This window comes from Eretmochelys imbricata, chromosome 14, assembly GCF_965152235.1.
Source record: "Eretmochelys imbricata isolate rEreImb1 chromosome 14, rEreImb1.hap1, whole genome shotgun sequence".
Classification (NCBI taxonomy): Eukaryota; Metazoa; Chordata; order Testudines; family Cheloniidae; genus Eretmochelys; species Eretmochelys imbricata.
This window is the reverse complement of record NC_135585.1, coordinates 10,300,940-10,315,752: the sequence shown is the minus strand read 5'-3', so window position 1 is coordinate 10,315,752 and position 14,813 is coordinate 10,300,940. Positions and strand designations below refer to the sequence as shown.

General features: G+C 41.8%; 1 protein-coding gene across 1 annotated transcript in view; it reads left to right on the top strand.

Moving 5' to 3' along the window:
- Positions 1–14,813, top strand: part of ANKFN1 (ankyrin repeat and fibronectin type III domain containing 1) — a 99,259-nt gene that overhangs the window by 60,264 nt on the left and 24,182 nt on the right. Inside the window, exons 9-12 of the mRNA XM_077834091.1 lie at positions 6,500–6,599; positions 7,830–7,962; positions 9,116–9,232; positions 13,405–13,620. Coding sequence (XP_077690217.1) covers positions 6,500–6,599; positions 7,830–7,962; positions 9,116–9,232; positions 13,405–13,620 — 566 coding nt within the window. The remainder of the gene's footprint in view (positions 1–6,499; positions 6,600–7,829; positions 7,963–9,115; positions 9,233–13,404; positions 13,621–14,813) is intronic.

The window sequence follows — 14,813 nt, the reverse complement described above, 5'->3', positions numbered from 1 at the left end:
TCTCTGGAACAGTACCATCTGGCAGCACCCGCCATGGCACACATTCTTACTTTGGATCATATAAAAATTCTCAATCGCTTGTGTTGTAGCAAAGCATCACATATTGGATGAATGAGAATTGTAACATGATAAAAGAGCCTTTGGAGACTTGCCTAAGCTGTGTAACTGGTGTCAGCCCCTTCCATTTCAATATTTTTATGAAATTAGAGGCGCCTGGAAACTGTTTGCATTGAAGTACAGTGGGGGGAGGGAACTGCAAGGTCACTTTTGCTCTGCAATTTGCAGCTGGGAGTTGTCAAGCTGAACGGAAAGCCAGGTTTGTAGCAGGAGAAGGGTTGCCTAGTGGGTGGATCACGGACTGGAAGGAAGGACCTCATGACTCCTGTCCACTGAGAACTGGCTTTCGTAATAGTTTTCATCAATCTAACACTTTGCAAAGACTGAGCCAGCCCCTCAGCTGGAGTAAATCAGCACAGCTCCACTGATCTCAATGGAGCCACACTGATTTACACCAACTGAGGAGCCGGCCCATTATTTAGTTAGGCCTCACAACACGTCCAACAGAGTGTAAGTAAATGTTGTTACGTCATTATACAGAGGAAGTGACTGAGGCTCAGAGAGGTGAAGTGGCTATGAGTTAGTGTCACAACCCTGGTCTCCTGACACTCAGTCTTATGTCAAATCCACTAGGCGACACAGCGCTCTTCAGGTTAAACCTTTAAATCTGAGGGTCAGAGTTTCAGCCAGTGTAAATCAGCATAGGTATATTGACTTCAATAAAGCTTTGTTGATTTATGTCCGCTGAGGATGCGGCCCTCTGAGTCTGTTTCTGCAGCATAGCTGAAAAATAGGACAGAATTTGCTCTCAGACCATCTTTACCTGTGTAACTCCATTGGTTTAAGTGAGAGCAGAATCAGGCCCAGTGTTTAGTAGAAATTAAGACTAGACAGTAGTAGAAGTAGGATTTTAACACAGGCCTCCCTGGCCTCCAGCCTTGTGCTCAATTCACTAGACCATGCTGCCTTGGTGAATGAACATCAGTAACAGATCCATGACTGTGTAGATCCCACTGACCAAAATCTCCCTATATAAGGGGAACTCTAAGGGCAGCAGCTGCATTAGTGCTCCAGCATGATAAAGGAGGAGTAAATTCCCCAGTCTCCACAAAGAGCTCTGCACAAAGCCTGGTTGTCAGGCTTTGCACGAAAGCCTGGAATTTGGCCTGGTGTGTAGAAAAGCTCACAAAAGCACCAGGAAGAATACATTGGAATGTACAGTGAGTTTAAGAGCTTTTGGAATTAGATCAGCTGTTGCTTTTGAACCTGCTCTGTGATATGATGAAATCTCCTAGGGAATTGCTTAGGAAGCTTTGCTTTCATATGTTTAATCTTCTGGAAAATCCTGATGATTACAAACAACAAAGTCATCCATTTGTCTTCATAATACCATGCTACAGAATAGCGTAACCAAGTTACTACAATTACATATGTCCTGGCAATACTTCAGTTGTACTTTTAAGTGCTTTTTTTAATGTAGGATCATTGATTCCAAACAAATTCTGTGCAGGAAGAAGTAATTGTGTGGTGCTTTGTTACAAGAGAAACCCTTGTCTTCACTGAAATGCTTTCCAAATATTTTCTTTCTGGGAGCTAGTTGTAAATATATTTTACTGGACAAGTCAGAGATTAATTTTTAAAAATATTTTAGTAGTAATTCCTTTCATAAGCAGCAGAACCCATTCTTTTCATTTAGCAAAGGGGTGGGAGGGGGCTCTGATTTCATAGTGCATCATATTTTTAAAGTTTTTAGCTTGAACTAAATGCATAGCGTGAATATGAAATACCAGGCCTGAGGGGGCTTTCATAATGCCATGGGTTGAAAACAACGCACAAAACTATCCATAGATTATAAAGCCAGAAGAGACCATGATGACCATCCAGTCTGAACTTCTGGTATAACTCAGGCCAGAGAACCTCACTCAGTCATTTCTGCACCAAGCCCATAACTTCTCTTTGAGCTAGAGCATCTCTTGTAGAAAGACATCCAGTCTTGTTACAAAGGCTTGAGGTGATGGAGAAGCCATCACATTCTTAGGCAAGTTGTTCCAGTAGTTAATTGCTCTCACTGTTAAAAATGTACGCCTTTTTTTCTAGTCTGAATTTGTCTCGCTTCAGCTTCCAGCCACTGGATCCATTTTCACACAGGGTGAATTTCAGCCCCATGTGCCAAGTCAGCACAAAGGCTAGGCACTGCTTATGCCCTCAAACAGGGGTAAGTGGGCTCTGAGTCCTGAATAGGACTTGTGCTGACCCGCTTCATGGTTGAATTTCACTCTGAATGAATATAACTTCTATGGAAATCCCTGGCCTCATTGGGTTGGAGTCTCCTCTGATAACAATCTGATGCTGGTGTAATTCCATCAACATCAAAGGAGTTACTTCTCATTTATACCAGTTGTGAGAGAGGTACTTGCTTCTGCAGTGATGGGATGATAGACAAGCAGACCCTTTCCATCCAAATGTTCTTCCTTGTCAGGAAAACAGAAGAGACAAAGTAACAGAGATTCTTTTAGAGACTGGTGCCATGATTATTGTACACTGGAAGCCTGGGTGCAATTTTGCTCTTATCCCTCCACAATTCTGTGTGTGTTGCTTTTTTTAAATATCAGTTGCATTTTCCATTATTTAGGGGACAGCAAAGAAACAGTTAGACATCCTGCCTAAAGAAAGAGAAACTGCCCCTGTTATAAATTTACATTGGTGGTTAATTGCTTAGCACAATCCAAGTTTAAATGTTTCTGATCTCAATCTAATCACTAGCAATTCCCTAATTTCTGCCAGTAAATGTTTGTGCTACGGCTTTTGTTAAGTGAGCTCATAGCGTGGTTGTCTTATCATTTATTAATGTTGACTTGCTCTGCTGCTACTGATATTTTACTAGTAGGGGCACTCCATGTTATTTATTAGTTAATTAAATAACAGACTATTAAAATTCCATTTCCTCTGGATTCAAATTATCCTCTAATCCCAGCTCCACATTGCTGGCTTCTACTTACAGAAGATTGTAAAACAAAAGCGAACAACAATGTGGGAAAGTTTACAGTCTTTTATGTAGCTTTACATTATTTCTTTTGCTGTTGGCATCTAAGAAGCTGTGGACTGAATCCAAACCACTGAATAGCCCAATAGCATGTGTGCTCACTTTAAATGTTCCCTATTATTTCAGTGCTATAATCTCTGTGCATTTTATGTGGAGTTATGTTGCTTTGCCTGTAGCAACTCAGCTCCCGCATACACAGGAGAGAATCTAATTTACATAATTAGGATGGAAATGGTATTGCTAAACTGGTTTTAGTCAAGGAGGAAAGGAAGCATGATCCATGAGCTTTAACACAGTGTTTGGTTTACATTATGGAGATACACTGACATACACTCACTTGGCAGTAATAATGATCCATGAGAATGTTTTCCAAGTACTGTCGTTCTCCAGGGGGCGGGGAGAAGGCAGAACCAGTATTTGAAGGATGTAAACACTGAAGAAGGAGTCAGGGGTGTTACTTAGAGTAATGGGGTAAAATTAAGGAAAAGTAAATTGAAGATGAACGTCGGAGAAAGGATCTAGAGAGGGCATGAGAGAAGGAATAGCCCTAGTTAAGGCACTGGCATGGGAGACAGGCTTCAATGCCTGGCTTTCCTTGAGCCACTCATTTAATCTCTCTCTGCCTCAGTTTCTCATTCTCTGTAAAACAGGGATAATAATCCTTCCTTTGTCTTGACTCCTTAGATTGTAAACTCTTTGGGGCTAGAACCAACTCTTAATTGCAGTGCCGAGCAAGTTTGGGCCTCTAGTTGCTACTGCAATACAAAGAATAAGAAAACATTACATTATGGGAGACCTAGTTGTGAAATTATTGCTCAGATTATTCTTCACCTATCTTCCCTCCAACTGTTGCCTCTTGTCTCTAAGACTGTAGGCTGAGATGTTTAAAAGCAACTTAATGTCGGCCTAACTCTGCTGTCACTGATTTCAATGGGAGCCGTGATACACTAATGCTGAGTCGAGCCGGTTGGGAATTTTTCAACGACGCATTTTTTTCTGGTCAGAAAATGCCAAATTTGTCAAAACTGAAACTTTTTGCAGAAACGTATAGGTGTTGATGAAGTGTTTGTCAGGAAGTTTTCTCAGGCCCATGTTGGAATTTCTGGTCAAAATGGGAGAGTGAGAAGAGGGGTTGGCGGAAGGAAGGAGAGAGAGCGAGGGATGAACAAGCCTACCCTTGAATAGCCATTAATTCAGTGGTTAGGGACTTAGCTGGGATGTGGGAGTCCCGGGTTCAAATTCCTGCTCAAAATCAGGCAGAAGAGAGAGCAAAAATAAATGCAAAAGCCTCAGTTTTTTTCACACAGCGGAATTCTTGTTTTCCAGCCAACCCTAATACTGGCTATTTTTGAAAACCCCATCCATAAATTCTTTGGAGACGAGATTGTTTTACAGTGTGGGACAGATTTTGCTACCTGTACTCATGGTGAGTAGCAGCTTACTACCGATGTAGTCCCATTCAAATCAATGAGAATACTTGTGTAGAAAACAGCTACTCAGCATAAGTAAAGGGGGCAGTATCTGGCCCTGTGTCTTTGCAGAGCCTGGCCCAATGGAGGTATGATCTGATTGAGGTCTCTATGCACTAATAAAATACAATTAGTAAATAATAAATAATGATAAAAGGAATAATCTTCCAAGGGAAGAACTTAGCTTGAGACATCTAAAACTAGACCAGACAAAGCATTAGAGACAATACAATTGAGAAGAGTTTTGCACTGGAAAGAGTATGGATTTGATGACCTAATAAGTTTTTCCCATCTCTGAACTGTATCATTGCATAATAAATTCACCTCACTTGTTCTCTTTGTGTTTGCTGTTTGGCAGAGCAATAATTATGCTAACAATGTATCTTCTTTCTGTGGTCTTCAATGTGCAAATTACGGTGCAAATTTATTCATCATTTTAAAATATGTTGAGTACTTCCACAGATGGGGTATTGACAGGAACAAATTTAAATGTTCAGACTTAGAACTTGTCAAGGAGCCACAGTCAGACACCTTCTATTGAGCATTAGAGGCACGAGGAAAATATGTTACCCTGAGAATATCCAAGGAGACTGATTAGCAACATGCAACAAACAGTTTTCGGCAAAGAGCTGGCAGGATAATAAGCTTTTCCGAAACAGAAAGGTTAACCTACAGATGTATTGGAGGTTCAGTCCAGATGCTTATCCAGACTTCATCTAATCAATGAGAACATCTTGGCCTTTTAAAACTGAACTGTAATTTCACACAATTACCCTTCTTTCTTTCCAGATCAGCCAGAAATACCATGAGACTTGTCTCTCTCGGACTGGTTCTCCTCTCTTTGACGCCAGTGTTAAATAGAAGTGACTCCGTTGAAGTCAATGGAGTTTCATCAGTGTAAAACCGGTTTTGAAAGCCTGCTCCTCTTGAGAGCTGCATGTAAAAAACTATACACCAAAAGCGATTTGCAAAGCACAACAGTGACTTTTACTGGTTGTACAAAACCTGTGCACAGTGTTGCAAGTTCTTGAGTGCTATTTACTGGCACATCCTCTAAAAACTATTTACATATATCTTTTGTAGAGCACTCTCTTAACAGTTCCCCCCAACTCCCATTGGGAGTCTTTTTATTGGCTTCAAAGGAAATCGGATCAGGCCCTCAGAACACTATTTTAGCAGAGACTCAAGAAAGCTAAAAGCGATGTAACCAATAAAACATTAACCAAATTTTTTAGAACCTCTGAAAAGGGTGATTTCTTCTGTTATCAGATCTGATCCACCCATCACGCGTTTACAGTCAGACACACAGTAAGGTAGATTTACACCTCAGCTTGCCACGAACTAAGTATTCACATAGACACTTACGCTGTCTTATTTAATCTTTTATTGATGTCACCAAAATGTTAATGTCTGACATTGCTTTTGTAAGTCTCATCCCTCCTTTCTAAGTGTTTAAAACCAAAACAAGGAGATCAATTGTTCCATTACTAGGAGCTTGAGAGTATAGATGGGCTCAAGTCACAAAATTTGGAACATGACTTCAAGCATCATAAAATTCAAGGGCATTCAGATCTGGAGCTTTGTTTCCATCCATTATAATTATAGGGACCAATTGCAAAATTCAGAACCAGATTTTGAATGGCATAAAGCTCAAGATCCAAGACATTGATTCAGGCCTGTCCTTGCTTGGGAGCAAACTAACAAGATTTTTTTCCAGATTTCATTGGCATTAGGAGATCATTTTAATCTTCCTGATCACCGACAGCATGAACACGTAAGGAAAAGGGGTTCATTCTTGAAATGCTTGTCTGTGGATAGGCATAAACATACTGAAAGTAATGAGATGGGAAGACACAAATTTTCTTTATATTTTACTGTAACCTTAAAGTCACACTCTGATTTTTTTGTTGGTTTTTATTTTCCATTTTAGAAAGTTCTAAACTACAGAATGCTGGTCGCAAGCAATCAGTCTCCAGGAGCCTGAAGCATCTTTTCCATTCTTCAAACAAGTTTGTAAAGACTCTGAAACGGTTTGTCATATATTTCATTTTCCCAAAATGCCAATTTAGCTACAAATGGGAGCTTAGACACCCAAAAGACCGCAACTCAGACATAGCTATGGACACGTTCTCCTGTGGCTTAAATTGCCGTAAATCAGACATAACCGTGGTGAAGTCCATGAAGGTATAAAAAACAGGGGTGGCTGAGTGGAAAATGAGGCTCATTGAGCCTGAGCCAGCACCCACTGAAGTCAATGGGAATCTTGCCATTGTCTTGCTGGTGGCGGACTTATAACATCATGGAACTTTGCACGCAAAACCACAATGCTGTGATTTAAATGTTTTTGACATGCTGGTTTTGTTGCTGCTCAGTAGTGGAATTTCGTTTGTTTATGACATAAAATGTAGGGTGTTGACAGCCTGCTTACGTATATTTATAATACCCCTTCACCAGCAAGCAACCCACCTGAGAGGTCCCTAATATTTTTAGCTAGTTCTGCGACCTTGGTGACCCAGGCAGCACTGAGCCTTGATGGTTTGGTTTCAGTAAATGAAAGTTGCCCACACTGGATTACTACTTCTTTCATCACCAAGAGCGTTCCGTTTGCTTTTTCTTCTTTGTGTTTTGATAAGAGTTTTGATTCTTCCAAAAGTGCTCTCTGGGGTCTTTAAATTCCCTAAAGCGACTGGTTTATGTCACTAATTACAAGAGTAAATATTGAAAGGAATGATTTCTATGACCAGTTTTGCAGATATGCTGGCCAAATTATACCCTGGAACATTTATGTAAATCCATAATAGCCCTGTTGATTTGAGTGGATTTACTCCAGATTTACACTGGTGTAGAAATGAGCAGAACTTGACCCATTATTTGTAGAAAATACTAACATTTCATGATTTCAGAAAACATAATGACCCCAATCATCCACTATTTACTCAGGCAAAAATCCCGCTGAAATGGATGTCAACGGGTTGTTTTACTTGAGCAAGCCGTGCAGATCAGAGTCCTAGATAACGACATTGTGGTAGTTTCTTTTGTTTGGAGCAATACATTTCCTGTGACCATTTTGCAGGAATCACTGGCTGAAGTTCTATGGCATGTGTTACGCAAGAGGTCAGACTAGATTATCAAAAGTGTCCCTTCTGACCTTAGAATCTATGGATCTATGTGTCTTTGCCTATCCAGGACACTTGGTGCTGATTTAGACAGCTATTGAGACTCTGATTGCTCGCTTTCTTGTTTGTCTTTCTTCCTTTCAGTGGACTCTACATAGCTGTCATATTTTATTACAAAGACAACCTGTTAGTAACCAATGAAGATCAAATCCCAATTGTGGAAATTGATGACTCTCACACCAGTTCCATTATGCAAGATTTTCTGTGGTTCACAAAGGTAACAGGCATCTAATTTCATATAGTGACTCTCAATGAGTGGTCTGTACCAGAAATTGCTCCAACCTTAGTATATTTCCGGAACAAAACATGACAGGAGTGAAGAAGCTAAGTGATGAAGCACAGTCAGGGCCGGCTCTAGGTTTTTTGTCGCCCCACGGAAAAAAATTTCCACCCCAAGCTCAGGTGGGGCTGGGGCTCGCAGGTGGGGCTGGAAGCGGAGGGAGTGATGTCACCTTCTCCCAGCGCCTGCAGGGGCTTTGCCCCCTCCCCCGCCCGGCCGCGCAGAGAAGCCCCGATATAAGGGGTGGCACAAGGCAGCGCAGCAGCCAGGGCACAGATGAGGGGGCGCAGCCCCGGCTCCCCGGCAGGACTCGCCCTCTCCTCCCCAGGTAGCGGCAGGGCCCTGGCAGCTCAGCATCCCGGGGCTGGGGCTTCCCCTTCCCTCTGCGGCCGGGGGCGCGGCACCCTCACCCCGTCTAAGGGGCGCAGCTCCGAGAGCACAACTGCCCCGAAAAGAAAGGGTGGCTGGAAGGCCGCCCCTGGAAATGTGCTGCCCTAAGCACGTGCTTGCTTTGCTGGTGCCTAGAGCCGGTCCTGAGCACGGTACTTTTTGCTTGGGTTAATTATTTTTCCTTCTAACATTTTTAAGGGATAAATCCTGCCTAACCCATTGATGGGCATGGAAGGCACTGGCCAAAGCAGAATTCATTCACTGAGATGTCTAATCCCACATGACCCGATTTCCAGTTACTGTTATTTAAGGGCTTCTGGGGAAAGAAGGAAGGAGTTAAAGAACATTAACCACTGACCAGAAGTTTCAAGGGCTGGTGTTTTGATTGTCCAGGATTAAAGACATCTTCACCTTATTTTTTAACCCAAGTGGACACTGAATCAATCTTACATGAAAATCCACAGATGAACCGGGATAGGTGCATGCTGTTTATGAAATGCTCGCTCTCTCTGTAGCTAGATATGGGATCTTTTTCTAAGCCGCGCTCTCTCTTTCTCTCCAGTCAGTAACTCTCTGCTTTAGTACCACCCACAGAAACTCAAAATGAACAATAGCTACTGATTTTTCCAAAGCCAAATATGCTTTTATTTTTGCTGCCACTGAGAACAAAGGGGATTGAACTGTGACATATATTTTGCAGCTGTCTTGTATGTGGGATGATATCAGATGGCTGAGGCAGAATATGTCCATATCCATGTCCTCATCAACAGCACTTCAAGCCAGGCAAAAGATGGTCTCAGCAACTGCACAGTTACAGGTTAGTTGCACTGCATATTTTCAGTCGTTAATTTCATTCATGGTCTCTGAGGAAAGGTGCTACCAGCTGTTCTCTGCCTTAGCACTCCCCACGGGCTCGTCCTTGGGAGTAGTATTACCATCTGCTGTGAAGTGAGCTGCTGCACCTGTATCTCCTGCTGGAAAAGAGTGGTCAGGTAACAAGTAAACCCTAGGAAGCGAGGGGGAAGGAGAAACAATGACAGAAGAAGAAACAAACATAATGCAGCAAATAAATATCCCAAATACGCCCAAGATTTTGCAGGTCGGGGACACACAGAAAGAGAGCAGCAATCATAACCCTGAGATATATTACTCAAAGGCCAAGATGCCTCATATGGAAAAGACCTTTATATTACCGTTATTTGTATTACTGTAGCACTTATAGGCCTCAAGCAAGATTAGAGCCCCTTTGTGGAAGGTGCTGGGCACACACACAGGAAGAGACAGCCCCTACCCCAGAGAACTTGTAGTCAAAAATGACATGGCAGACAAAAGTTTGGGTGCATTATTATACTCATTTACAGACACATTAAGGCTTGGATCCCCAAATCCCATCACATGTCAATGGAAGCCCACAGTTACATATGAAGTCTGTGGTGGCAATTGAATTTAGCTCTCCAGAGTCACAGGTCAGTGGTGTAACCACAAGACCATCCTTCCTGGCTATAGGCTTACAGAATTGAATAGAGATTGTCAAAGAAAAATTGATCAGACACATTAATAACACTTCCTTTTCCCCACCTTTGGTGTGATTTGTGTATGTAGACTGTAAACTCTCTGGGGAGGGCGGAGTGTCATGCGTACATAGGGTGCCTAACACAATGGGACCCCTTTCTCAGTTGGGGTCTTTAGATGCAAATAATTATTGATAATGATAATAATCCTAGATCTCAGGAAACTGCATGGTGAAATAAATGACTTACCTGGGGCCTTTATACACCAGAGCTGTCAATCTATCTGAGTATTTCTATGCCCCCCCATCCCAATCACCAGGACACTAGAATTATCAGGGTTGGAAGGGACCTCAGGAGGTCATCTAGTCCAACCCCCTGCTCAAAGCAGGACCAATCCCCAACTAAATCAAACATTAATGTATTTAGTTCATTTTACAGATAGGGAAACTGAGGCACAGAGGGGTTTTGGTTTTGGTTTTTTTGTTTTTTTTTAAATGACTTGCTCAAAGTTACCCAGAAAATCTAGAGTGGAGCCATGGAGGGAACCCAGCTTGCCTGAGTCCCAGCTGGTGTGTCACTACAAGACCACTCTTATTCCTATTCCAGATCACGTCAAAAACGGAGTTTTATGGTATCCATGATATTCTGGCACCTAGTGACAAACTAGCGATGTGGGCATATTAGGAATATCTTTATATTAGTTTTTTATTTATCTACAATGAAAGCTGTGCCTGAGACCAGCCTTCCCAGGCAGCCACCTATCTTGGGAGGTAGACCCAAAATATCTGCAAATGTCTGGAGTACACGTCTGCTCCCTCTTCGGCTATGACTGCACCAATCGAGGAGGGGATGTGAGCCCCAGCTCAAGTTGAAAACTTGCAGGAGCTCTCATCAAGCTACTGTGCTAAAAATAGCCATGGCGATGTGAGTGGCAGGATGGGCTAGCCACACCGAGTATGTACCTGTTCGTGACCCTAGGTGTGTACTCAGGAAAGCCAGCCTGTTCTGCAGCTCATGCCCCCACAGCTACTATGTTAGCTTGATGAGAGCTAGCACGAGTATGTCTCCTTGAGCTGGGACCGCCCTGCATCCCCCCAGCTTGAAGTGTAGACATACCCCTTATTATAGAACCACCTATTTTAAGCAATAGATGCTTGTCAGAGCTTTGAGTGGTCACTTCACAGATTTCACCATATTTGCTGAATGCCTCCATATAGAGCGGCGAGCTTGGTTTCTGTGGCACACATTCCTATGCTGAGCTGAGTTTAATTTTGCCTGCGCAGATTGTCTTTAACAGACCATTGTTGTTAATACTCTTTGTAAATGTACAGAGACTGTATTTTGAGATACCCAAGATATTGGGCACATCGCATTCAATTTGCTAGCAGCAGTTATAAGAGAAGAGCTGGAAGCATAGAAAGATGGTGTGTTTGTCCCTGTGGTATACTGCTCTGGTGGTTTTTTTGGCAAATTTATCATCCTAAACATTTGTTCTATCAGTTTGGTCCCCTGATGAACATAGGACTGTCACCAATCTGCCAGCCTTTAGCAGTATGTGGTCTAATGGAATCTACCCATGAAGGGTCTCAATAAAGTTTATACAGTTGAATAAACTTTATTGAGGCTGTTTAACAGACTGACTCCATAGGAACTTAGGACAGAGTGGGAGAGATCAGTGACAACACAGCTGGTAAGGGACTAGATCAGTGGACTCAAAGAGACTGGGGATTGTAATTTTGCCTGCTGCTACCATTAGACAACTAGAGCAAACAAAACATAAGTGATAGAATGCCACGCCGCGGGGGGAGGCTCAAAAATGTTTTTTGCTTGTGTACTAGCAATATGTTCTTGAGTCATCATAGGCTCTTCCATTCTGTCTGCTGGAATTCAGTTCAGAATCTAGTGCTGTCAATAATCCCATTACAACAGGTTTAATTAAAAATGGCAAATATATGACCAGCTTCTGGCTAGTGTACTGTCTCCCATCCCCTTCCTAGACACATATGCCAGTACATACTGAAAAATCTACCCCCTGCCATGCTGGTAGGGTTAGGAGGCTAATCTTTACAGGCAGCAAAAAAGAAGAGCATGTGGCAACATAGCCTTCTCCAGTATGCCCTAGAGAGGGCTACATAAAACTAAAATAGCTACTTAAAGCTACTTATAAATGACAGCCACTGTACTGACTACCTTGAGTGCTTAGTTTATAAACAATTTAATAATACAGATTATAAGTAAATAGTGCCTGCTAAGTGCAGATAAATCAACTCAGGGTAATCTATCAGTGCAGAATGTCATTAAGTTAAAGTACAGCTACATACTTTCCTATATGTACAATGTGCTACATTGTCAATTGAGTTTTTCCTTTTAAACAATCTCCACCCCTTACCAGCTTACTGTAGATCTCTTGAAAACTCCGAAAGTCATGAGCATATTTTAAATGTTAGGCATTTTTCTTTAAGACATCTGGGAACCTCTTCAGTGGCTGGTCACTGAAGTCAGTGTGCTCACATTGACAAGCTGATTCTTCCTATGTGGGGAAAGGGATTTTGACAGAGGTTAGTTTTGTTCTTTTTAATAAATTTATTTAATCTTCAGATATTTTGCCAGAAAAATTTTGGCCTGGCAGATTGTTAGGGTCTCTGCTGTTTTTGTCTAGCACATTTTTGGTTTTCAAAATAAAAGGGGCGGATCAATACCTCTCAAAAGTCCCTCTTGTCAAGAGACATCACTCATTTTAGTCCCAGATTTACCTGACCTGCATTCCGCACATATTTGGTGTCCCCTCACTTTTACTGCTGGAAATAAATTACATCAGAAAAAATAATGAACCTGAATTTATAGAAAGTGACTGACCCTAAAGGAGGGAGTTCAACAGCATTTTAAGTTTCCAGAATCAGTCATTTTGGTGTCCCTTGTACAGCATCTTTGACACCCATTGTATCCCACAATCAGGCCTGGATAGGTTGGAATGTGTATGCAGATCTTCAGTCAATATAAATCAGCTTGATTCCATTGAAGTCAATGGGAGCAGAGTTAGGCCAACACTGAGTGCTTTTGAAAATCCCACCCTATATTCACAGACCTTGATGCAACTAGAAAAAAAAATTCTGCCCTAGGTTGTGTATGTAAATCACATTGCAGTTTGGTCTTTTAAAAAGACCTTTTGTCATAATGATCAGATTGATATTTACCAGTAACCTCTGTCTACACCAGCTGAGGAATTGCCCCCAAATTCTACAATGCAATTCTCACACATGCAACCCAGGGCAGAATTTTTCTCTGATTGCGCTGAATGATGTTGGACATAGGGTTGAAATAGCAGAAGTGCTTTGCATTGGCCTAACCAGCTCCTCCTGAGGTCAGTGGCAAAACACTCATTGAGTTCAGTGGGAACAGAGCTAGGCCTACGCCGGAAATGTCACCCTCCTGATGTGTAATGGCTAATATTGTCCTTTGTAATCTGCTTCCTTTCTAGAACTTGCTGGGAACTCACAACTTAGGCAGAGTTTATTACGAGCCAATCAAGGACAGACATGGCAATATCCTGATAGTTACGATAAGAGAAGTAGAGACTCTCTATTCATTTTTTAATGGCAAATGGATGCAAATATCCAAGCTACAAAGCCAGAGAAAATCCCTTTCAACTCCCGAGGAGCCAACGGCATTAGACATCTTGCTCATAACAATCCAGGTAGCACTTTTATTTATTTTTAAAAGCCTGTGACTGTGAGCATGCTTTATGGAAAAGTCTTACAGGTTTTAGACCCTGATCCAATGCCCATTACAATGCATGGAAAGGCTCCCATTGAGAGTAAAGTCTTCCATTGCCTTCAATGGGCATTGGATTGAGCTCTTAATATGAATAAAACTAATAAGACTCTATAGAAATGACTTTAAAGACCTATAGTATATAAAGGAGACTGATATATTTTCTGTAGGTTTTTGGAACCATGCTGTAGAATTGTATAGCAAGGGATGTAATTCTCTCTTATAGGATGGCTCTGAACAGCTATAGAGAAGCTACCATTTTCTATTATAGACTATATGATTTTTCCATCAGAGATTGATCACTAAAACCAGGTTTTATTTTTGAACCCAGACAAACTCAAGTTTCTGGGAGTTGCTGAGGGCCCTCAACTCCCAGTGAAATCAGCTCCCATTGAATTATCTACAGACCATATCCTCCCATCTGTTTTTACGTCAAATTCCCAGTGGACTTCAGTGGTGGAATGACGCCAAGATATTGGAGTGATCCTGCAAGGTGAAGAGCACCCCCGACTCCCATTTAACATCTGTGAGTTGCAGGTGCTCTGTACCTTGCAGAACTGTGTCTGTTAAAGTCACATCCTTCTGTTGTCTCATGCACATAACTCATATTGAAGTCAAGAGAAGTTGTGTGTAAGTGACAGCAGGATATATCCTACAGAACGATTTATCAATATCTCTTCTCTCTAAACCTAGGGATCACCTCCTCATTGGAAATACTTCCAGACAAGTTATTGTCTTAGCTCTGTCTTGGGTCACTTCAGCTAGATATTGACTACTGTGGCTAATTGTGATTTATGGTCATTTTCTTGGGTGGTGACTGTGTGCTTTTGTGCACCAGAAGCTGATGGGTAATCATACGTACACATTACAAGGTTTGGGGTAAATTAAAAGATTTCCAAATGACAATAAAATATACTTGATCTGGTGCTCGACGTACTATATAAAATATGTCTCACAGGTGCAAAAAAATCCCAATCTGGGCAAAAGTTTTATATCAGGAAACACAAAATACAGGTCCGATCAGGTTTCCACAGAGATCCTAGTGGAAAAATTTCCCCCTAATGGTTTGCACATTCCTGTGTAATGCCCTCCCTTTCTTGTATTACATGTTGAATC